Source organism: Pelmatolapia mariae, linkage group LG17, assembly GCF_036321145.2.
Source record: "Pelmatolapia mariae isolate MD_Pm_ZW linkage group LG17, Pm_UMD_F_2, whole genome shotgun sequence".
Classification (NCBI taxonomy): domain Eukaryota; kingdom Metazoa; phylum Chordata; class Actinopteri; order Cichliformes; family Cichlidae; genus Pelmatolapia; species Pelmatolapia mariae.
This window is the reverse complement of record NC_086242.1, coordinates 16,419,838-16,443,373: the sequence shown is the minus strand read 5'-3', so window position 1 is coordinate 16,443,373 and position 23,536 is coordinate 16,419,838. Positions and strand designations below refer to the sequence as shown.

The window sequence follows — 23,536 nt, the reverse complement described above, 5'->3', positions numbered from 1 at the left end:
TCTTTCTACAAACAATTACAAGTCCTGTTATAATGCATCTAACCAGTGCATCAATTTTGTGTTAGACCGATCTTCAGGCTTTGAAACTACTTAGCAACCACCTGGTAAAGCCCTAGCCATGTAAGCCTAAAGATTGGTCAATAACCACCTGGCAACCAACCATGACCACAAGCAAGTTTACTTTTTTTTCCCCCCAAAGGTTGGGAAAAGTGAATTTGAACTATGAGATCAGATAGTCAACAATATCCTGGGATATCTGAGGATACCAACTTGCCATGCTAACCCAATCTCCACTCACCACCCTCCTCTGCTCGCTATATCTGACAGTTAAACTTCATTAAAATGCAATGTAAAAATCTCTGAGGAGATGATATTGACTTCTATATGTTCCATAATATGGAGATAGGAATTAAATCTACAATAAGAAATAAAATGAAGGACTGAAAAAACTAACTAAAACTAATTTTAAAAAAAGAAGTTTTTTTAAATACTCAAGAATTAGATCAACTCTAGTAATCCACAGCAAAACAATCAGCAGATTGTCAGTAAATATTAAGCTCATTTGATAGGTAAGGACTTAGAGGACTGCCAAGAACAACAGGTGTTGACCTTATCACTGCAGGGAAGCTTTAAAATCTGCCAACACATGTATTCTGACTCATCTAAATCAGAGCAGACGCTTACATTTACTCACCTTTGTGTCTTTAAGAAATAAAAACATCTAAGTTTTAAGGCAAATGTTAACTTTTTTTAAGTGAACTCCAATAAATCAAGAAATGCAACATTTCTTTAAATGATAATATTCTTTGGGTTATGTTTATGTGGACGAGGTTCGACTAGTAATATGACTTGATATAAGGTCAGTCTATTTACCCTCTCCAGCTCTTCTATCCTTTTCTCCAGACTTCCAGGTGCTGAAGCTCCTCCATCTCGGCCGTGGCGGTTGTGTCGCTGTCGGCTGTTCCCGCCTATGTCCTCCTCCAACCCCATTTGTGGAAAGCTGTTAGTAACAAACACAATATTGCTAAGCCTGTAAGTTGAATGCATCGAAATATTTCATCTTTTTACTTCACATTATACACGGCCACACTTCAAAAGAAAAGGAAAGTTAGAAAAAGAGTACCATTTGAGCTTGATTTCTACTTTTCAAAGTGTCCAGTAGTGTATTCACACTGAGGCCGTTTGAAGGTATGAATCATACCCACATTGTAAAACTTCAATAGGGATGACACAGCCATCATCAAAAGAGCAGGTGGGGAATATCTTCCGCGTGTTTGCTCTTTCAATTAGGCATGCATTATTAAAGCCCCTCTCCCTTTTTATTCCTTTAATGGAGAAGGCCATCAAGGATGTGCAACTCTGGTATAAAAAGGATTCTGATTAAGAAACAATTTACATATTATAACTTCAAATAGGCTCAGGAATGGCAGTGGCAACTTGTGCGTCACTGCTGTTAAGCTGGTGGGGGGGTTGAAGTTTTGCATGCAGCTCAAACAGAACATTAAACTTATCTCGTTTTCATTTCTTCGGTGCTCAGAGACAGAGTCTGGGGCAGCTGGGAATAGAATATTCATGTGCAGTCAATTTCCTTACTAACCTTAATCCAATAATTATTGACGTGGAAACTGGGAATGAATTGCTGGCTCTATACCTCATAACTACAACTACTCCCACTCCCCAGTAGCAAGAGACTATGACAGGTTTATATAATCTCCCTGGAAATAAAATTACTTCGATTGTAGGATTCAGTGTGTTGTCTGACGGGGCTGGTTGGCAGATTTCTACAGCTGAAACAGACAGGAAAGCTGCTGGCAAGACACAGGACAAATACCTCCTTTGTACCATCTGTACTCTTTAAGACCTGCCAGATATGAAGTCTGCATGATTAGACAACTTTAACAAGTACTTTTAACTCTGAAATCGTAGAAACAGCAGTGGAAACTCTGAGTATAAACTGTTAAATTTGTTTATTTTTCTCCAGTGCTCAGTTTCATGGAATGCCAATATTTAAAAAAAAATAATAGTAACCAGACAAGATCGGCTTTCTTGTTTTTGTTTTTCCTTTTTGGCATGTTTAGTACATTTCATATCTGAAAGTAATAAGGCTGTAGTCTCAGTGTTGACTGGTTGGCTGGTCTAAAAACAGCAGTCTTGAGTTTTCTGTATAAGGATGTCCTCCCAACTTTTTCCTACAAGGGTCTTGTTTTTGAGTCTAAACATATCAGAATTATTTCAATATGTTTGGTCTAATTGTTTCATAGGTACCAGTGCATCCAGCAACATATGATATTGCTGGATGATATTGGGAGATTTATTTCTCAGGATATGAGGCTTTTTAGCATTTGCTTTAAATAGTTCTTGTGCTGGGGTCGGCAGTTGATATAGTTCCATCTAAATGGAAAAAATAAAAAGAGGGTGACACAACATCTGCTACAAGGGTAGCAGATGTTTCTGACTGCAAAGCCTGTCTTGCGAGGGCAACTGCTGACCTGCCTCCATTGCTAGATGGCTGCAATTTGCAGACTGGAGTGAAGTGATGTCCAGGGAGCAGCTGAACTGATTTCCTCAGGAGATCTCCACAGTAGCCACGGTGCAAGCAAAAGAGATATGGACCAAATAAACCAAAGTCTACCCTAAATAATCCTCTCCCAGTTCACCAAGAAATCCTTGAGGGTTTTACTTCCTCTAGATAGATCAAAGATTATTTTGGCATGAACTGGAGCTGAATAAAGGCACAACAAAAACAGGTCTCATGACATCAGTGGCTTAAAAATATAAATTCTTCTTTCCTCTATTGAAGCGGCAGTGCCATTTCCCGTACACATGCAGAGGCAGTATTTTTGTGTACCTTGACATTTACAGAACAAGCATCTTATTTTCCTTCATTCTCCCAGAGCCAACATTGCAGCGGCCAGCGCTTTTGATCAAGAGGAGTCCTTGAATTGCTCTCCTTGACGCTCGTCTGCAAGATAAAGGTGACTTCATTTGTCTCTCTCATTGTGGCTCTTCAAGACAACTTTATCAGCATGAGTACACACGAGCCCACAGGCGCGTATATTGTGCAATTCATGCCTTTGCTATGATGTCCCGAAAAAAAAGATCCACGAGAGTCACACACAAACATCACAAATACACGGACTCCCTAAGATGCACAGTGGGTGTTGAATCCAAGCCTAAACATCCACAGCCTCGTCACGAAATATCACACTGTGGCACTTTAGCACCCCACAGGCTGAGGTCTGGGGGGGAGAGAGAGGCTAAGCCAATCGCACATTCTTGTGAGCCTCAGCAGGTGGGAAGGAGAAAGCACAGACAAGAGCACCAATAACAGCAACAGTCACAGGTATAATAACATCTCCCCACAAACACAAATGTCAATGTGTGGATTGAGTCAAAACTTCACTGGAGGCAACAGCACACTGGATTCAGTCATCTGTTTAATGCTCTCATTACTTTAAAGCAAGACAGTATAAAGCCAGCTTCCATGCAGAGCTGCTTTGAGCTGCTAGTTTACAGATGCAGTCACTCCTCAGTCATCTCAGTGGCTGCTGGGATTACAGGCAGGCAGAGACAGCTTGGTTGTGCTTTGGTTTCGAAATCTTCAATCTTTCAGGTCCCCTGCTTATGTAGTTTCATTCTTTTCCCCCCTTTGGAAAGACGGCACTTTAGACAGTGAAAATTTGTCACCACCACAGTACTGCCCCTCATTCATAACACACAGCACCTAGAGCAGACCTGCCCTGCTAGACAGGATGTTTGTCAGTTTATGAAACAAGTCAAAAGCATGGTCCCAACTGACCTGCATCATCGTCTTCTGTGGAGATTTTTCCACTGAAAACTCTTAGTGACTGATAGTGTTTTTAGTTTTGCAACTCAAAAAAGTTACTTAGTTTTTCTCTTTTATGCTTAAATGTAAACACATTTCCATTTTTCTTTTAGTTGCACCCAAATAAAATAAAACCCCTGGTGCATTCAGACTGCTCTGTGTTTCTCTCCGACTTCTCAGCAGGTGGGTGCATACCAGAGGGAGGCGTTTGTGTCACTGCACAAGTTAATTTTAGCAAAGACAGCCTTAACCTGGTGGCTGTTTCTCACATTATTTTCATAGATGTGTGTCAGCTGCAAAAGGGCTCAGATTCAAATTCGGAAGAAGCATCTGGAAGCTCCAAAAACACTGATGAGGAAAGATAATGCTGGTTTTTGGACTTTAGACTGTAAAAGGTAAAATCATTACATTTAAAATGTAGATGCATGGTAGGTTGACGTGCAATTTTTGTTATATTGTTTTTCTTAGTAGGCAAATTAATATGATAAATGAGATGCAGCTGATTGGATTGCAAATCAGATTTGAATTTAGTGTCATGTTACTATGAGTTTTTAAAAAGGAAAAACCAAATGGTCTGAAAGGGAAGTAAATCAGAGCGCCACATATGTTTTTAAATTGTTCATTCAGCCATCTTGTGTTGCCCAGCCCACCTGGTGGGTTATCTGTAGCGGAACAGCTGAGCGTCCAAGTGAGGCTAACCCAGCTGATGAGAGCAGCAGCCATAATTACACGGCCAGATTGAATGTCAGCTGGTGAACCTGACTGTCAGGGTTGGCCACAACCGCTCACTTTAGTTGCAAATAATGCAAAATAAATGCACGGCGGACTCACGCTGAGGGACGTCAACTCTAAATGATACAAACAATTTTCTGTGATGTACTTCATTAACATGGAAAATGAAGGGAAAATGCATCGTTTCAAGAGCCCCTCCCTGAGCAATTCAGACGCAGTGTTAAAAGAATACTAATTTTGATGACCTGTTTAGAAAGAACAGCAAAAACCAGTAAGCTGAATGAAAACTCTAAGTAGAGCTATTCCCAGGAGGTTTCAGTCCAAACTGAAACTGAAAGAATTTTTTTTAGGCTGTTTGAGAAGGAAAGGTTGAAAGCCATTTATCAAATGCCAAAGCAAACTTGACCAAACAGCACCTCTCATTTTAGAACCAAAACCTTTCAAAGCAAATCATTTACTCTGAGCACTCCCTGCCAGCCACAGCAGGGAAGTGATGGCCCGGACAAAGTGTCCAGGGTCCAGATGGTGTCCTGTCAACCAGAGTTCAAACGCATCATCTTTCTTGAACCATAATAGCAAGACAGAAGCAGCACTGAAGAGCAGAAAAATGTTAAAAAAAAAAAAAAAAACAACAACAGTGACACATGAGGAAAAAGGCCCTCGGACTATTTCGGAGGAAATCTGCTCTCGTAATTAATTACTCAAACTGCTCTTTCTCATCCCGGCCTTTGGTGCTTCCCTTGACACATTACTAGTGATGTTATGGCAGATAAACTCCACTCTCAGTTGGGGTTAGAAAATATGAGCCTCACCTCTTGTAGCGGCCGCTTCCAGATCTCGGAGTCTCCTGAAACAAACAAACAAAGGAAAGATAAATGCTGCTAGTCCAAAAACTATAACTCTAGAGTTGCTTTAAGAAAAGAAGTTGACTTTTCTACAGTAATAATGATTTCAGAGAGAAACGGCAAGACATCTGGGTGATTTTGGTGTCATCATTATGCTTTGTTCATCTGCCTTTGGGTTGTATTGGTTCACCAAAAGAAAAAAAAAAGTCATCTACAGGATGAGAGAAATTTATCAGGGGCGGCATTTATAGAAAGCCTTTAGGTTGTCTGTGAACCTTTGTGAATTGCAACTGCAGAGCTGATATATAGATAGGCTTTGTTGCATTTAATAGTTCAGGAGGAGCCCCATAGCCCCAAGAGGTGGAAGGCAATCTCATTTTTGGAACATGTAGTTGTATATTTATCTTATTGCTTCCATTATTGTGTGATCTAAAGGTTGTTTAGATCTTTGCAGCAGTGATGCTCCCCATAAAAAATGCTTTTGGTAAAGAAGCGATTCCCTGGAAAAAATGAAGTGTGTGTGAGATGAATACACGTCTCCTCTTTCCTGAGGTCCTGTGCAGTGAAGGGTCCCGTATTTGATTGAGGAGCCTTGGCTTTGCTGCGATCTATCAGTCAGAGCTTGGCTTTTGTCTGACTCTCAGCATACACCAGCCTCTGTGCCTCACTGACAAATCATCCATTACCTGGGGATGAAATCCCACCCCTCATCTCTTCCCTGGATTGATTTACAAAGATAGAAAAGAGTAAGAGGGCAAAATGTAGCAAAAATTGGCCTTTAACTAAATAACAGCACATCTTAGCATGAGGCCTGGTTGAAGTGGCACCTGGAATTAAGAGCAAATTAAAATAGAAGGTCTTTTTGTAGGATTGTGTGTAAGCCAACAGCAGGCACAGCTGCTCCTAAAAGGCCAAGTCTACAGTAGCTGTTTGATCTTCTTCCTTCTTCATTAATAGTTGACTCTAAGGCAGACAGATGCTATTCTACTGCTGTACCTTTTAACTATAATACACAAGCCTCAGAAAACAGTGTTATAGAAAGTTTAGTTTAACTTCATTTTTTATACATCTGTTTGATCTGAATATGGTCAGAAGACAAATATTCCATCGCTGTTTATGGAGCTATAATCGCCATCATTCTTTACTTTAACTCTGGAAAAACCATTTATTTTTCTGTCAGTCAAGAACACACACACACACACACACACACACACACACACACACACACACACACACACACACACCTGTCTAAATGTAAATGTGAGTTTACGCTCTGACTTCCAAACTCTAGATGTCCAGAATATGCAACCCTCCTAGAAACAGTTTGATGGTGTCCAACGAATGTTGATTTTAGTAAAGAACATTTGCTTTTACATTTTCCTAGAAATTCAGCTTATCCAATCCGGCGATGCTCCACGAGTTTCATACATCAGGTCCGCTGGCTTACAAATAAACTCTACACTCTAAAACTCTACAGTACCAGGGCACATCTGGGTTAGAGAAAAAAGCGAGACCATGTGACATCACTCCTGCAGTTTGTTGAAGAGCAGCAAACACACAGGGTAATGCAGTCTCAGGTGTGGCTGTACTTTTCAAAACTCGATGCAGGTGACACCCTCTGTAACTTTGTAGTGATTAATGCAAAGCATGCCAAAGCAACACCTTATTGAATGGCCCGAGTAAAGAAAAAATAAAAGAAATTGTGGCAGCTGCCAGTGGTATCGCTCAGACTCCTCAGACACACCTATGGCATCAGTTTCAAAATCCTATGTCACCTTGTTCTCGAGTTATCGCACTCACAAAATTTCAGAAAATTTGACCTCTGACCTCAAGGTTAAGGTCAGTGAGAGTCGAACTCGTCCAAATGTTTTTTAGTAGATACGTCTATGGTATCAATTTAAGGCTCCTACGTGGCCTCCTTCTCAAGTTATCCCATTCACAAGCTTAGGCGTGTACAAGAAGATGAACCCAGGGATGATGACATTTTTAGTGAGACCCTGCGAGCCTTATCAGTATGAGTATGAGGTTTTAATTTCTGTTTTTGCAGAGAGCTATAGGTTATAGATATATTAAACTGTTTTGCTTGTTGCTTTTTTTAAATCATTTGCTCTTTTGTCAAAACCTTGCACTGCTTCGCGATCCTGCGCTACAGTCTAAGTACTCCAGACAGCTTTAGTCAGTAACACAGAGGGAACAAGTTATTTATTTCTACCAATATTCTTCTTTATGCCTGCTATAGTAGAAAATAAATAAATATCTTCCGTCTTTTTGGTGGATGAGCAACAAGTTTGGTAAACATATTCAATTTAAATGTCACCATTAATTATCTGCAAGAACATGAATATTTAATGAGTAATCACAGCAGTGCGGGAGATGATCAGATTAAAATAACAGTACATTACAATAACACGACTCCAGGACCTTTAATACTGTTGGTAAGTTTTACTCTGTGATGTTGGAATAAAGGGTTGCTTTTAAAATTAAACTTTAATCATGTATAGTATTTCTGCACTGATGCAGTATTTGAAACCAGTATTGGTGGGATCTTGATGCAGAAAGCTGGACTGTATCGATGACAACCGGCCTGTCTGTTCAGTTGAATTCAGGTATTTCTAACAGTTAATGGTCAGCAGTTTAGAGTTATATCACAGCTTTTCTTTGCACTTTTGCAATTGTCTTTGACTTTACCGCAACTGTTGTCAAGTAACCACACTGAGCATTGTGAACCACCTGCTTGGGATACGAGTCTGCAAGACAGTGTAAATGTACAACTACTTCACTGTGCACAATACAAGCCTGTGTAACTTTATTTATAATGTTCAAGCACCAGCGACAGCTCCTACAACCCACATCGCAGCGCTCACTTACCAAGAATACACCGAGACAAACAGCTACAGCAGAAATGAGCATTTTATCACTAAAATCGAGCACTCATTTCTGTGCTTTTGTAACCTGCTCCTTCTCCACAACACTCAACACCAGTTGGACTTTGTGATGAAACGCATTCAAAAGTCTTGGTTTGGACATTTATGAGCTGCTGTGGTCACAGATTTATGTTTTGGCAGCTCATTAAATTAAAAAAAAAAAAAAGAAAAAAAGAAAAGAAAATGAGAACATTTCTCAAGGATCAGCATCTCTGCCCATGAAAAGCTGATCTCTGGCATTCCAGCCAGTCGCCAAACAGCGCAGGGCTCAGTCGGTTTCTCTGCACAAAGCTGATAAAAATCACAATTTTACTCAGGGCATTCAATAAATCTGACAGACAGAGAGAGAGGGGGAGAGAGACGCTCAAATAAGATGCATGAGTGGCATTTTAAGGGATCCTGAGTAAACAGCAGCAAGTACTCAATGTGTTGAGATATTTGCAGGTTCTGGCTGCAATTACAAGCTAACATTTTTTACCTTACCGCTCTATTGTTATACTCAAGCTGTTTTGCAGTCCTCTCACACATTTTATTAAGATGCTAACCACACCTGGCTGTCTGGGTCTTTGCTGCCAGCTGAAGAAATAGATGTCAAAATGCCAACCTGGAACATAAATCGAAGGCTGGAGATGAAAACAAGGCTAACCTATAAGCAGCGCTGTAAACAGTAGCAGAAAGTCATGTTAACCTCTTGTCCTCCCTTTCAGATTCCTAAAAGACCTTTTCTTACCCCCTAAAGTGCCTGAATTAGAAGTTAAAGAGGTAAGTGACGGAAGTGACGGACAAGGTCCGTGGCTGTATTAACTTCACACCAGATAAGAATCCGCTACACCCTTTCCCCATCCACTCACACTAACTTGCATTAACATCTGTTTAACTTACCAGTATCAAATCGCATCTTAGGTGTGATATCATAGCAGTATTAACACCATCACTCTCCGTCAATGGTTTGATTAGAATGTTTCCGGTTTTTCTTTTTTCTCTCTTCTTGTTTTTTCTTCTCTCCTTTTCCCCTCTTGTTTTTATGCTGCTCACCCTTGTCCTTGGTTTCTTTCTTTTTTCTTTCTTTCACTGCTTCGATCACCTGCTTCCACACTCATCCACAAACAACATCCTTTATTTCGACACATACGCACAGCACGATCACGCACAGTCATGCGCTCAACGGCAGCACATTTACATCACTCAGACAGCGCACACAGTTGTATAGGATACACACATTTAAGCCAAGCGTACTCATCTTAGTAAATATGCAAACACATAGTCAGACTCAGGGAGCATCTCGCCACACACTTTTTCTCTCTCTCCCTCTCTTTATTTATGAACAAGTGATGTATTCTCTCCACCTGTCTAAGCGACACACACAGCATACACCCCTAGTTATACACAGACATCTATGGGTGCACTGAGATTCGTTACATGGAATGTAAATGGAGCTGGCTCCAGAGAAAAGAGGTTAAAAATATTTAACCAACTCAAAAAACTACAGGCAGATGTTGTCCTTTTACAAGAGACCCACAGACCTCTTAGAGGTTCGAATGAACTTAAAACACCTGAGTTTCCTAATGTGTTCTCAGCTTGTTATAATTCTAGACAAAGGGGAGTAGCAATTTTAATACATAAAAATATTAATTTCACAGTACTCGATACAGTTATAGATCCAGAGGGCAGATTCTTAATCATTAAACTATCTATACTTGATAAAAAGCTATGTATTGTAAGTGTATATGGTCCAAATGTTGATGATCCCTCATTCTTTCACAGTTTTTTCAGTGCACTCTCTGAACACTTAGATGGCACACTTGTTCTTGGAGGCGACCTCAACCTTGGACTAAATGAAGAAATGGATAGGCTCAATACAGCAGGAACTCAGCGTAATTGGCAGTCCACAAATATAATCAAACAGTATATGAGCGACTTTGGTCTTTGCGATGCATGGCGCTCCCTTCACCCCACCAGTAAGGAATATACTTTTTTCTCACATGTTCATCACTCCTACTCTCGTCTGGATTATTTTTTGGTCAGCTGCTCACTGCTGAGTGACATTTCAGACACTGAGATTCACCCTATAGCTGTCAGCGATCATGCTCCTGTATCTTTAACACTAATGCACAAGAATAATACTACGCCAAGTAAAAACTGGAGATTTAATACATCACTGCTTAAAGATGAAGACTTTATTAAATATTTTAAAAAAGAGTGGACTTCATATTTAGACTTTAATGACACTCCCGGAACATCAGCTTCTGTTTTATGGGAAGCAGGGAAAGCCGTGATGAGAGGTAAAATAATTTCTTTCTCATCACATAAAAAGAAAAAAGAAAACAAAAATATTCAGGAATTAGAAAAAACCATCAAATCACTAGAAGAAGCCTACGCGTCCCACCAAGATCAGGAAACATTGAACAAAATACGCAAAACAAAACTAGAATTAAATGAGATAATTGATAAAAACACAAAATTCTTAGTACAAAGACTACGCTTACAAAATTATGAACATAGTAATAAATCCGGTCAATTTCTAGCAAACCAGCTAAAAATAAATAAAGAAAAAACAACTATATGTGCTGTTCAAGATTCATCTGGGAACACAATATATGAACCGAAACAAATAAACAACATTTTCAGGGATTTCTATAAAACGTTGTATTCACCACAAATAAACCCATCTAAAAAGGAAATTGATCAGTTTTTAGACAACATAACTCTCCCAAAATTATTAGACACTCAAGCAATGGCACTGGATTCGCCACTGACGCCAGGTGAACTCCAGGAAGCCCTGATAAATATGCCCAATAATAAGGCTCCAGGTCCAGACGGCTTTCCTGCAGAATTCTACAAAGAATTCTGGACGATTCTAGCACCAGTTTTTTACAGAACGTTGTTGGAAATCAAAGAAAATGGCAGACTTCCACCAAATATGAATTCTGCAAACATTAATCTCCTGCTAAAACCAGGCAAAGACCCTGTATATCCCTCAAGCTATCGTCCAATATCCCTTATAAATGTAGACCTTAAAATAATTTGCAAAGCTCTCTCAAAGAGACTAGAGAAAATAACCCCCCTCTTAATTCATCCTGACCAAACTGGTTTCATAAAAGGTAGGCACTCATCAACAAATACACGTAGATTACTTAATTTGATAGACTACTCATACAGTAAAAACCTTGAAACTACAATATTTTCTCTAGATGCAGAAAAAGCGTTTGACAGAGTTAACTGGAAATTTCTATTTGCAACTTTACACAAATTTGGTTTTGGATCTTCTTTCATCAACTGGTTAAAAATATTATATAATTCCCCAACAGCTTGTGTCAGAACAAATGACCAGACATCCTCCAGCTTCTGTCTCCTGAGGGGCACCAGGCAGGGATGCCCACTCTCCCCTTCACTGTTTGCAATTTTTATCGAACCACTAGCAGCAGCAATTAGACAGAATTCAGTAATTAAGGGCATAAAATGCAAGAACGTGGAACATAAAATCAGCCTTTATGCGGATGATGTGTTACTCTTTCTCCAAAATTCACAAACCAATATCTCTGGGGTGATTGAACTGATAAACTCTTTTGCAAGAATATCAGATTACTCAATTAACTGGTCAAAATCTACAGTCCTTCCGATTAATTGCTCCTTCCATAATTCCTCTTCTACTCCACTGCAATTGGGAAATATAAAATATTTAGGTATTAATGTTTCTCCCAAGCTTGCAGATCTAACTAAATTAAACCATATCCCACTTTTAAAGAAAGTAGAAGGTGATCTGGCTAGGTGGAAATGTCTACCCATATCACTCATGGGAAGGGTTGCCGCTATAAAAATGATGGTATTACCAAAAATAAATTATTTATTCTCAATGATCCCAACTAAACCGCCGCAAGATTGGTTCAGATCTCTAGATTCATATATGTCCAAATTCCTTTGGAAAAATAAGCCCCCACGTATAAGCTTAAAAACACTACAAAAGACCAAGGATAAAGGAGGATTAGAACTACCTAACTTTCAGCACTACTTCTTGGCCAACAGGCTTCAGTTTATCTCAGGATGGCAAAAACATACCCTCTTAGATGAACCTTGGCTAGATGTAGAACAAGCACTTTGCAATAATCTAGAGATTTCAGATCTACCGTTTATCAGCTCAAACATCCAACGACATGAATGCTTCAAAAGCGTCAACATCAGCTCCTCTCTGACAGCGTGGTGGGAGTTTCTGAAGTTGACAGAGTCTCCATTAATCCCATGCAAACGTACACCTATCTGGAACAACCCTGACATATTACAAAACAATAATATGATACACTTTTCAGATTGGAGTAGTAAAGGAATCAAATATTTAGAACATATACTAGAAGGAACAGAATTTATTTCATTTGACAGACTAGTTACACAATATGGGATCAACAAGAAAAGATTTTTAGAATATCAACAAATTAAATCCATAGTAAAAAAGAGATTTAAACCGGGTCAAGTTGAACTACAAACACCACCAAGTGTGGTTCAATTTCTTACTCTTAAAACCCCCAAATTACTATCCAAAATATACAGAATGCTTTCTAAAACAGATGAATCAATATCACTTCCTATTGCAAAATGGGAAGCGGATTTATCAGTTAACTTAGACCAAAACTTCTGGTCTCAGATTTGCTTAAAAACCTTTCATTTAATTAGAAATCCCAGTCTTCAATTAATTCAATACAAAATACTACATAGAGTGCACTATACAGGTCATCGGATGTTCAAGATGGGCTTTACGTCTACCAACAACTGCTCACACTGCCAAACCAATTCACCGGACAATTATATCCACGCTCTTTGGTTCTGTCCACCAGTTCAGAAGTTTTGGCGTGAGATATGTGAAGACTTATCAAAGTGTCTGAAATGTAACATTCCAACTTCTCCTTTAGTATGTTTGTTGGGCAGCTTAGATAATGTCACTACGGAAAAGAATATAGCCCATATGGTTTTCACTGCCCTATGCATAGCCAAGAAAACAGTCCTCATGAACTGGAAAAATAAAAATAATCTTAATTCTAACCAATATAGAAATTATCTATTAGATTACATTAGTCTTGATACAGCCTCTGCCACCACATCAGATCAATTGCTCTGGGCTCCTTTGATCAGCTCCATCACCTAGTGGGGGTGGGGGGCCATAGTTTGGTCCCACCTTCACTGTTGTGATTGGTGTGGGGGTAGGGACAGGCTTAGGGCGTCGGGGGGTTCCCCAGGAGCATCTTCCTTGGGGGGCTCAACCCGGGGTAGCGGTCATGGCCAATTAGGGGCTCTGTTGGCTCTTAGGTGACGGTTTCCTCGTGTCTGCGTGCAGCGGGGCTAGGGGAGGGTCTGTGCTGACGGACGTGGGTTACTGACCTGGTAGCCTGGCTGCCCCTGGGTGGGTCCGGGATGGGCGTGAGGTTCTGGGGGCGCTCCGTCTCTGGGCTGGGGCCCTGGCCGGGCCTCAGGGGCTTGGGTCCTGGTTGGTGTGTTGCCGAGGTTGTGGGCGGGTGGGTGTATGGGGGCCCGGCCCTGGCGCGGGGTGCCGCCGGTGCATCGAGCCACCTGGGGGGCTCTTCAACTGGTGGGGGAGGTTGTCACATCTTGCAGGAGCTTTCCTCTCTTCAGGAACTCTCTCTGCAGGAGGGGGAGATACAGGAGTGGTGGAGGAAGATCTCAGCCTGGGCGTCTATTGTCTTGTGTAGTCTGGAAGATGAGTGGATGATGGGGTGGGTGCAGTTTTCTCTGTGGTGGGGTCGGGTGAATTGTCCCGGGCTCTGTGGGGCCGGGGGGCGCTGCTGCACTGGGCCCCGGTCCGGATGGGCCTGGGCCCCCTTTCCCTGGCGGGTTGCACAGCATGGGGGTGCCTACTGGGGTCAGCGGGGGAGCTGGCCCCAGGGAGGGGTCACTTGCCCCTCCCTTCCTTCCCTCCCCATCTCCAGCGGCCTCCCTCTTCCCGCTCCACCACAATCACCCACACATGCAGGGCCTTGGGGTAGGGGTGTGTCACCAGGGTGCAGAGGAGACATCCCCCCCCTCTGTCCCCTTCTGGCTGCCTCTGCCTCAATTTTATCCCACAACTTAGACATTCACATTACTCACACTCTCATTACACATACATATAGGATCTTGGAGGTGGGCACGCTACACGGATTCCAAACTACCATCAGGGTGTACACCTCACCCCTGGCGTCGTTGCCCACCTCTCAATTTTAAATACATGTAGACATTGAGGGCTAGCAGGAGGGGCTATATGCTTACCTGCTGCTCTGGCAGGTGGCTCCATGCCCTCCTGGGTTTTAAATGCACCTTAGAACACACATACATCAACAGTACATATGAGCGGGTGGAGGGAGGTTTGGAGTCTTCCTACACCCCCGTTCTCTGCGGCCTGCTGGAGCAGGGGGGCTAGGAGGAGGAGTTGGCCGTCCGACTGGGGTCTGGTGTATGGGGCCTCCCTGCTGCTGCGGAGTCGGGGCGGTCTGCTTCTCCCCACTGCAGGGAAAAGGGTTACACCACCTGAGTCTGGGTGCAGTTTCCCCCTCCAGGGGCAAGGGTACCTAGACTCGGGGCTTAGAGTACGCTTGGGGAGTGTGATTGTGTGTACAGCGTCTCTCTATGTCTGTCTCCACGTTGGGTGAGTGTTGAGCAATTGTATATGAGAGCATGAGGGTGGGAATAGATGTTTGTATCTGTGTGTGCCTGTTTGTCTGTGTCTATATGTCAGGTTGGGTATCAGACGCCACCTCTCTGAGGACATCTCAGGCCCTCCAAGGTTTGGAGGCCCATCTCCCCCCACCACTTCCCCTGCCGGTGGCGGACGCCCTCAGACATCGGTGCGTTGGTGGTTCTCTGTCTCCAGGGGTGGGCGCCCAGGTACCCACCGGCTCACTCCTTGGCGGCTGCTTATTGGGGCCTGGAGCCTGGGGCTCGCTCGGGCCACTTTGGGGATGGGGTGCCCTCGGCCTCACGGCCCGGGGCTCGGCCACTCAGGCACAGCTGGCTGCCGGCGGAGCTCACGGGCACGTCACTGCAACCCCCCCTGGCTTCTGCTCCGCGGCTGCTGAGTGACCCCTCATCTGGGACTCTCCTCAGCTCTTTCTGGGATAGTGGCGCGGCTGCCCCTCTGTTGGTCTTCCTTGGTCTCTTGTGTTCTGGGGGCCTCTGGATGTCTGGAGTCTTGATCTCCTCCATACCTGCTTCATGCCCTGGAGGTCGGGGCAGTGGCCCCCCACACCCTCTAGCAGATCATTACATGAAGGAACCTTTTAAAAACAAGCGCGTTCATGCTCACAGGTGTACACACGGGTGATCACACACACAAATTACACCCTTTTTGGCTCCTACCTCAAAGCACACTGTGCGCTGTCGATCTCACGTGCTGCACAATAATGTTTAATATTTAGTATTTACTGTCATATTCTCATATATCATTGTGATCTTGTTTATTACTCTCGTTTTCTTCTGCTTGCTTTCTTTTTTCTTTCTCAACAGGTGATCCAGGTGATCGATATATGTATTTTTTGTCTGCTTATTCTGTTGGTTTTTGTTTTTTGCCCTTTTTCCCCGTCCCTCTTCTCAGGTTTTTTTCTTTCCCTCTTTCTTTCTCCACATTCTCTCCTCCAGTCAAGTCTGTCCCGTATTCAGCAAGTGAAAATAAAATAAACAATAAAAAGTTGAATCAAATGGACCATTACGGCAAGGCTGGGATGGTCCATTTGGTAAAGTAAATCCGTTGGGCATCTTTCTTCGCCTTTAGACAATAATTCTGATGGCAAAAGAACCAAACGGGACAGGTTAAAAAAAAAAAAAAAAAAAGAAGTTAAATTTAAGGATCTTTCAAATTTAACTCCCCCATAGTTGTTGCTGGGAGCTTGCCTGTCAGAGATAAGCACTGGTGGTTGGCCCATATAGCCATAATCTTGAACAAACAAAGGTGTGAATGTTATCAAATACTATTTTAGGCTCTACAGTGAATTGCACTTTGCTGCTAGCACAGCTCCTGCTGGAAACGCCATATGACGGGTTGTGAACACTTCCCTGCTGCTCAGACATGATGCTCTGCATCAGCACCGCTTCTTGGTGTTGAAAGGTGATAATGAAAAATGCAAATGTGGCTCCTTAAAGAGTGCTGGATGGAGATGGTCGGGGATACGCTTTCTCCAGGTAAAAGAGAGCGAGAGAGAGAGAGAAAGCTGAACTTGTCTGCCGTGGACCTGGCTCCTCAATAAAAGCAGAGGATCCAGAGGAATGTTCCACGTGGTTCTGGGCTGCTAGATCACTAGAACAGGTTTCCTTGTAGGACCTGCATACCAGAGGGAAGTAAGCCCTGATAACAAGGAGCACATGCCTGCACTGGGCCTCTCTGATTATCATACTTATCAGATACATGTGCAGGAGAAGAACCGTGTGGGTCTGAGCTCTAATGCACACACAGTGAACACATCTCAAACTAATTTAAATGCATCATGGGTCCTTTTATAAACAGAGGCATTGCTGAATTTGAAACATCTGAGCATCTCGAGCAGCTAAGAAATACAGCTTGTTTTGGTTGGAAAATGCTCTGAGACCTGGGAAGGCAGTTAGCAGCAAAACAGCTCTGAACAGAAGGTGAACGGAGCTTCTTTTCAAAACTTTTTGTCCACATATCTTGAAACAAGCTAAGAGGCCTGGCCTGATGTTGTATATCATCATGGAGCTGACACAGAATTTGATAAATGGCGCCCGAGGGGAACGGCACTATTTTATTTATTTTTTTAAAACATGCTCCATCTTTGCAGATGTCTAACTGACAGCTCTGCTGTAAATCTGCTGATCGAATTGTATCCCTCCTGTTGTTTTTCCTCCAAGTCTGACTTCTTCTGAACAAGCTGGCACCGGAGCCCCAGGAGAACAGAAATATCAATTTTAGATGAGTGACAGTGAGACATCTAATGGTTAGTTCCTGCATAGCCACATCTGCTCTGAGTTAGAGCTAATACGGAGATGGTGAGATTAGATTCGGCCCATGCATGATCGGGTATATTCTGCTCCAAATTATAAACCGAGGGTCCTCCCCTCTACAAAACTGGATGCGTGGCAAAGAGCTGATTCTACTGAACTCCCTGCTGTTTGTTTACATGTAGAACACTTTATGTAAACAGTTGAATCCTTTTTATTATTTTTTTTATTGAGGCCACATCTCAGCAGGTGCTGTCACAGTCTTCCTGTTAGTGTGGTTGTTTGTGTACATATTTCATGCACAAGCCTTTGCTTCGCGTAAACAGCCTCAGACAGTTCCAGCCCAAAACAAAATAAGCCTGCTGATGCATAACAGCCAATCCATCTGGAATGCGTCTCCTCGCTACATCCACACGAGCTGTCACACAGCGGCAGAGCCATTAGATATTCCTATTTATTTTTTATTTCGTTCAAAAGCCGATTATCATGTCAGTCAGATGATTTTTGTACAGGATGTCTGAGTCGTCGGTACACAGCTGGATGCTTTCATATCCTCTCTGCACTCGAGGTTATATTGAAAATCAATGCATGTCCATTAGAAGAGAGTTTGAAATTACATACACTGGAATATGAACTACTGTTCTGGTGAAAAACAGAACTCAAATTACCAATGTGCCATTATTTATTAAGGCTCTGTTTTTACTCGTTCATTTACATCCTCATTGTACAGAACACCTGCTGGACTTACTCAGACAAAGACCAGACAGCCTCTGCAAGAGCTCACTTCTATTAAATAAACACAGAATCACTTGCCAAGATTAAAAGATTCAGTTTGTAGACATCAACAGTGTCAGGTTCACACTCTCAAGAACCAGACGCCTTCTACACAAACCAGATTCTGCAGATTCTGAAGTTTGATGAATGTGGCCCTTCACTTTGTTGGCCCGAGCTCCACTATGCTAACGCTAAGCGGTGGCGGGATGTGATGATCCTGTTGCGTTTCCACTCACGTTCAGGACGAAAGCTAATCATTATCAGTTATCTTTTATTTTTGTTTAGTCTATAAAATAGCCTCTAAAAGTTTTCACAGGCCAAGATAAAGTCTATACACGGCTATTTTTCCCCTGGACACTCAAAGATATTTAATTTTGCGCAAATGGAAAAGTAAAAAGGTGCACGATTAGGAATGATTCCAGCCATACTAACCAAAAATCTCATAAATTTAACTTGGCCATATAAGTCATCCTCTTGGTCAGCGCTGTACCACTTCCTGGGTGGCACACTTTTAACCACTTGAACTTCAGTGATGTGTGCTGGATCTCCTCCAGTGTTTAAATCCAACGCCTCTTTAACTTATTTCAGAGGAAAACAAACCGTCAGGGATGCACAGCTACTGGGAAGAGCAAGTTTTAAGCAAAGACTGTGGTCTAAACTGTTTGTGCCAGTTCTTCCTTCCTCTATTGTTTCAGGGTGTTAAGATCAGGACTGTGAGCTCTTCTGCTGAAAATTCATTGATTTTCTGGGAGACCCAGTTCTCTTTACAGCGCTCCCTGACCTGAAAGTCAGGTTGGTTTGACACAGAAGATGTTTGTCTCTCTAAAGTCCAAGTGCAACTGGTCTGAACAGGACTTCCACAGAGAAAACAGCAGGAGCACATTAAAGAGGGGACTGATTTTCAAAAAAAGAACTTTCTGATTACACCTTGCATCTCAGTGTTTAAAAAAAAGAAAAAAGAAAAAGAAAAAAAGAAGTTAATTAGACCACGAAAAAACCCAGACTTATGAGGAACTGTTGCACCAGCTGCTTTGTTTGTTACATTTTGCCTTTAACCTCTTTTTCCATTGATGATGAAACACCAAGACACCTTTGTGTTTTGCAGCTTTTTTGCACAAACTAAGCATTCCCGGTGACTCCCTGAGCTCTGAGTGTCTCCGTTCGGCAGCACTGATGTTACAATATGTAAGATACTCTGCTCAAAGACATAACAAGCGAAAAAATGCCGGCTGTACTCTGTGGACAGCCTGTGCTGAGGCTGATTTGCAAAATAAAAAACAACACTCCTTTTTATGTCATGTCACTTCTTACCAGTAAGTAGCCGGTGGCAGGGTCAGCTGTCATGGACTCATTCTGAAACGTGTTGGCCTGAACCAGCTCCTCCTCCTCCCTCCTGTCCTTCTCTCCGCCATCATCATCATCCAGCTCATCCAGGCTCTGTGATAAGGTGATGACAGACGAAATTAGGAAGTGAAGTGGACACAAACTATGTTTACATGCACCATCTGTGTCAAGGTTGGTAAATTAAAGAAAACCTTATGTGCACAGATCTAACATTGGTCCCATTTTACCAAATTTGCATCATATAAACAACTTCCTTCTTGGTTGCATAACCGTATATCGCATGAGGGTTGTACGACTTGTAAAAATGATGAGGAATCATTTGTGCATTTGTGTTCTCAACAAACATTTTTAAACAGGCAGCTTGTCAGCAGCCAAACGTCTTATATATAAGGGCCGTTTCTCAATTCTCAAGTACGCGAGTACGTACTCGCGTTCTCGGCCAGTACGTACTCGCCGAGAACGCGAGTAAAACGTACTGGCCGAGAACGCACGGGAGTACGGACTCGCCGAGAACGCGAACACGGACTCGTGATTTGTACAATTGGAACACCAGCGTACGTGATGATGTCACAGGTCCGGAGTTTTTACTGCCGTCCCCTCTTAATTTAACTGTGAGTAACATGTTATGAAGCTTAACTTTAATCACAGCCAAACCGGTTTACTCAGGAACAAATAAAACACTGAAATAAACCAAACATTAACATTTAGAAGCGATCTAAGTGACTTATATATCATTTTTAACCTCAGTAGTGAAACCTCTATTAATAAAAATAGTGTACATGTACATACGTGTACATACCTTAATAAAAACAAGCAGGTGAGATGTTAGAACGCTTTTATTTTTATTTTAGTGGACATTTAATACAATAGACAGCTGCTGGGGTTTGTTTAACCTGAGTAGCGAAAAGACCGGGGGGGTTGAAAACGATGTGCCGGGAGTCCGCTGTTCTGGACGAAATGCATTCTGGGATATTTAGCTGTACCAAGTCCACACCGATGCATGCTCGATAAAACGGGCGGAGCGAGAACACATCCGGGACTTTTTCGCGTTCTCGGCTTGATGCGTACTTCGAATTGGAACAGTACTTGGTCTCCGACTGATGACGTATCACGAGTACACGAGAACGCAAGTACGCACAAGTACGCATATTGAGAAACGCCCAAGGAGCTTTTATGCTCCTTATATCTGGAACAAACTCCCAGAAAGACTCAGATCAACTGAAACACTCAGTTTATTTAAATCCAGGTTGAAGACTCACCTATTCTCAGCTGCATTTGAATAAAACACCAAATCCACACTTTTAAGCTTAAATTTCAAAACTTACATTTTAACTACTGATTTTATCTACTGTTCTGATGTTATCTACTGTTCTGATGTTATCTACTGTTTTGATTTTATATACTGTTTGTTTGTTTGTTTGTCTTAATCAATTTCAAATCATGCTTTTATTTGTTTTTGTTTTTAATGTCTCTGTAAAGCACTTTGAATCATCTTGTTGTTGAATTGTGCTATATAAATAAACTTGCCTTGCCTTCTCTAAGCCAAGGTATGTTTTTTTTTCTGTATACAGAAGATAAATATATTGTTTTATCTAAGCATCTTAACAGTGAGAGACAAAAACAACAGCTTCAAGCGTTCACCGCACTCTAAATATTCACCCAAGAGAGATGCATGTGAGAACAAATCTCCTATAAAGCCAAATCAGGCCTTAACTTGTCCAAAAACAAAATGCTGAGTGACACACCGCAGGACAGCCTCCTGATGTTGGCCTTGTCGACTCACATTATTTGCTGTGTGTCAGCAAATAAAAATGGCATTTACAGGTTTACTTGTTTTTTCTGAAGCAAAATTGAGGACAGAATTTTTTTTTTTATTTTTTTTTTAAACATAAGCAAAGAGCAAATTATTGGTGTCAGCATCAACTGTTGGCCACAGGTGTAGGTATCAGTCCAGAACTTCACAATTGGTGCATCCCTGGTGCATTCACTAGTAGCAGGTGGGCGTCTTTTGTCCTGCCTCTGCTTGTTGCACAACAGAAGCTCCCTCACATTAATCAAGTGAGCACATTTCCAGTAGTTTGAAGTGAACCATTTCCAGCTGTGTGCAGCATGTGCAAACTGAAAAGTTCAGACAATGCACTGACCTAATTATCACAATAATGTCAAGAATTCCTCTGTGAAAAAGGCTTTGGGACAGATTCTGACTTTTTATTATTTTGTATAAAAATATGCTCAGCTTGTTACTTTTTATACAATCTGCTTCTATGAATTCTTTATTCTGATCTGAAACTTTTTGTTTACTGTTCAAGATAAGTGTACAATCAAACCAACCCCACCCTCCAGTGCTTAACGGGTTGCTAGAATCAGTCCCCCAGACAAATCCAACAGTAACTGCCTCATTTTATTGCATTTGAGTGCACTGACAGATGCGTGGTGACAAGCAAGGTCATTCCCACAGTAACAGCAATATTGACCTCTGGCTCAACACAACTAGGGTCTCCTCTTAATCCTCTTAAGACATGGTCACATTCACTTCCAGGAATCCCCCAGGAGCTACAGCTCAAACACTACCCTAACGCCAGATGGACTCTAGTACGGCAACAGGAAAACAGTCTGCACTCGGCCTTTCACCTCCTGAGGACAAGTCAGGGGGGATTTTTGACCAGTGGAATGTCCCTTGAAAACACAATAAAAGACACAATATAAACATACGGAGTGCAAACATCCCTTTGACAGAGGCTAGCAGCTTTCATAATCGAAGCAGAGAGCTTTCGAATCGTCTTGGAAAACCAACTTTACTTCTGATAATCTTAATTTTTTATTTTTATCTTAAAATATGTGCACAGCCCAAACTTCACAATGAGATGGAGTACGACAGAGTTACTGGGTTCATCTGTCAGGAGCGGCGAAGATGCATTGCACAAACACGTCTCAACACTGACGGCCGGATCGTGACACGAGACAGATCGGGGGCCAAACTCCCAGAGGGGACAATGCAAACCAGGCTTTCCTGTTTTACACCGCAGGGTGAACAAAAGATGGCTGCCCAGCAGACCCTTTATCTGTAAAAATAGCCTTACAAGGTTAAAGAGGAATGCAGTCATTTGCAAGGCTTTTCCTGCCAAACGGTTTATCAGTTGTCCTTGGGGAAAATGCCAGTTCCTTTGGAGTCTCACTCAGAGCTTAATGCTAGCACTCTCCTCCACCTCACCGGTGCTCTCATCTCCCGCACAGACACCTATGGAGGTATCCCATGATGGGGCATAATTAGGAGATTAAGAGCAATGATATATGGAAAATGCCATAAAACAGAGTTCTGTCTGTGTCAACGCAGAGTGGATTGCGCAATGACTAACCACTCTGCTATGCACAAACTTTCCTAAAATGTGGAGTTGGGAATCTCAAAGTTTGTTTTGGAAAGAGATGGAGCCCACTTTGCTCTCTAGTATTCCAAATTGCTGTGCTTCTTTTTATTTCAGCTAAAGGAAAAGGGTATCTGTGTGTATCCATATATGGGGTGTTTTTGCTCCTGACATCATCATAGTGTGTTTATTTTTCTGGCCAGTTTCTTACCTTGGGCCAGCTGAGCAAAGCACTGAAAGTGCTGAAGGATGAGCGTCCAGGGCATTGACTGAATGCCTTGAGCAATGTATTTGCATTTCAGCATCACACATAATTTCTTCAGCCCAAATAGTGTCACAGAAGTAATGCAATGTTCTGTAGCACCACTGTAGGGGCCTCGAGAGTCCCCCTCTGAAACGCATCACTCTCCACAACTTTGTACATACAAGGACACACTTATAGCAGCCACTGCTGGCCTTTTCTTTGCATATTTTAAAAACACTTTGTATTTCTCTGTATACAAATGATATAATCTGGCGTGCATTTACCATTTTGCAGACAATTTTGTGCACACTTCACTGAGGCTAAAGTTCATTTAAAACATAATCTAAATAAGTTAGGAAATTAAGAAGTGATCCAGATGAAGAGCGAAGACACATGTGTCCTCCCCCAAACAGTTTTGGAGAGTTGAGCGAATGCTGCCCAGCTGGGACCGATTATCTGCGGGAGAAGCACTTTTTACACAATACTAAACCCTAATTAAGATTCATTAAAAATACACTGTTCTAAGATCATTAAATGTTGATCCAAAATTTAAA

General features: G+C 42.0%; 1 protein-coding gene across 3 annotated transcripts in view; it reads right to left on the bottom strand.

Annotated features, from left to right (window-relative positions):
* Nucleotides 1-23,536, bottom strand: part of pawr (PRKC, apoptosis, WT1, regulator) — a 76,532-nt gene that overhangs the window by 10,427 nt on the left and 42,569 nt on the right. For all 3 annotated transcript variants that reach the window (XM_063460323.1, XM_063460324.1, XM_063460325.1), the window contains exons 3-5: nucleotides 19,344-19,469; nucleotides 5,371-5,405; nucleotides 874-1,000 (exon numbers count right to left, since the gene is read on the bottom strand). In XM_063460323.1, the coding sequence (XP_063316393.1) occupies nucleotides 874-1,000; nucleotides 5,371-5,405; nucleotides 19,344-19,469 (288 nt within the window). The remainder of the gene's footprint in view (nucleotides 1-873; nucleotides 1,001-5,370; nucleotides 5,406-19,343; nucleotides 19,470-23,536) is intronic.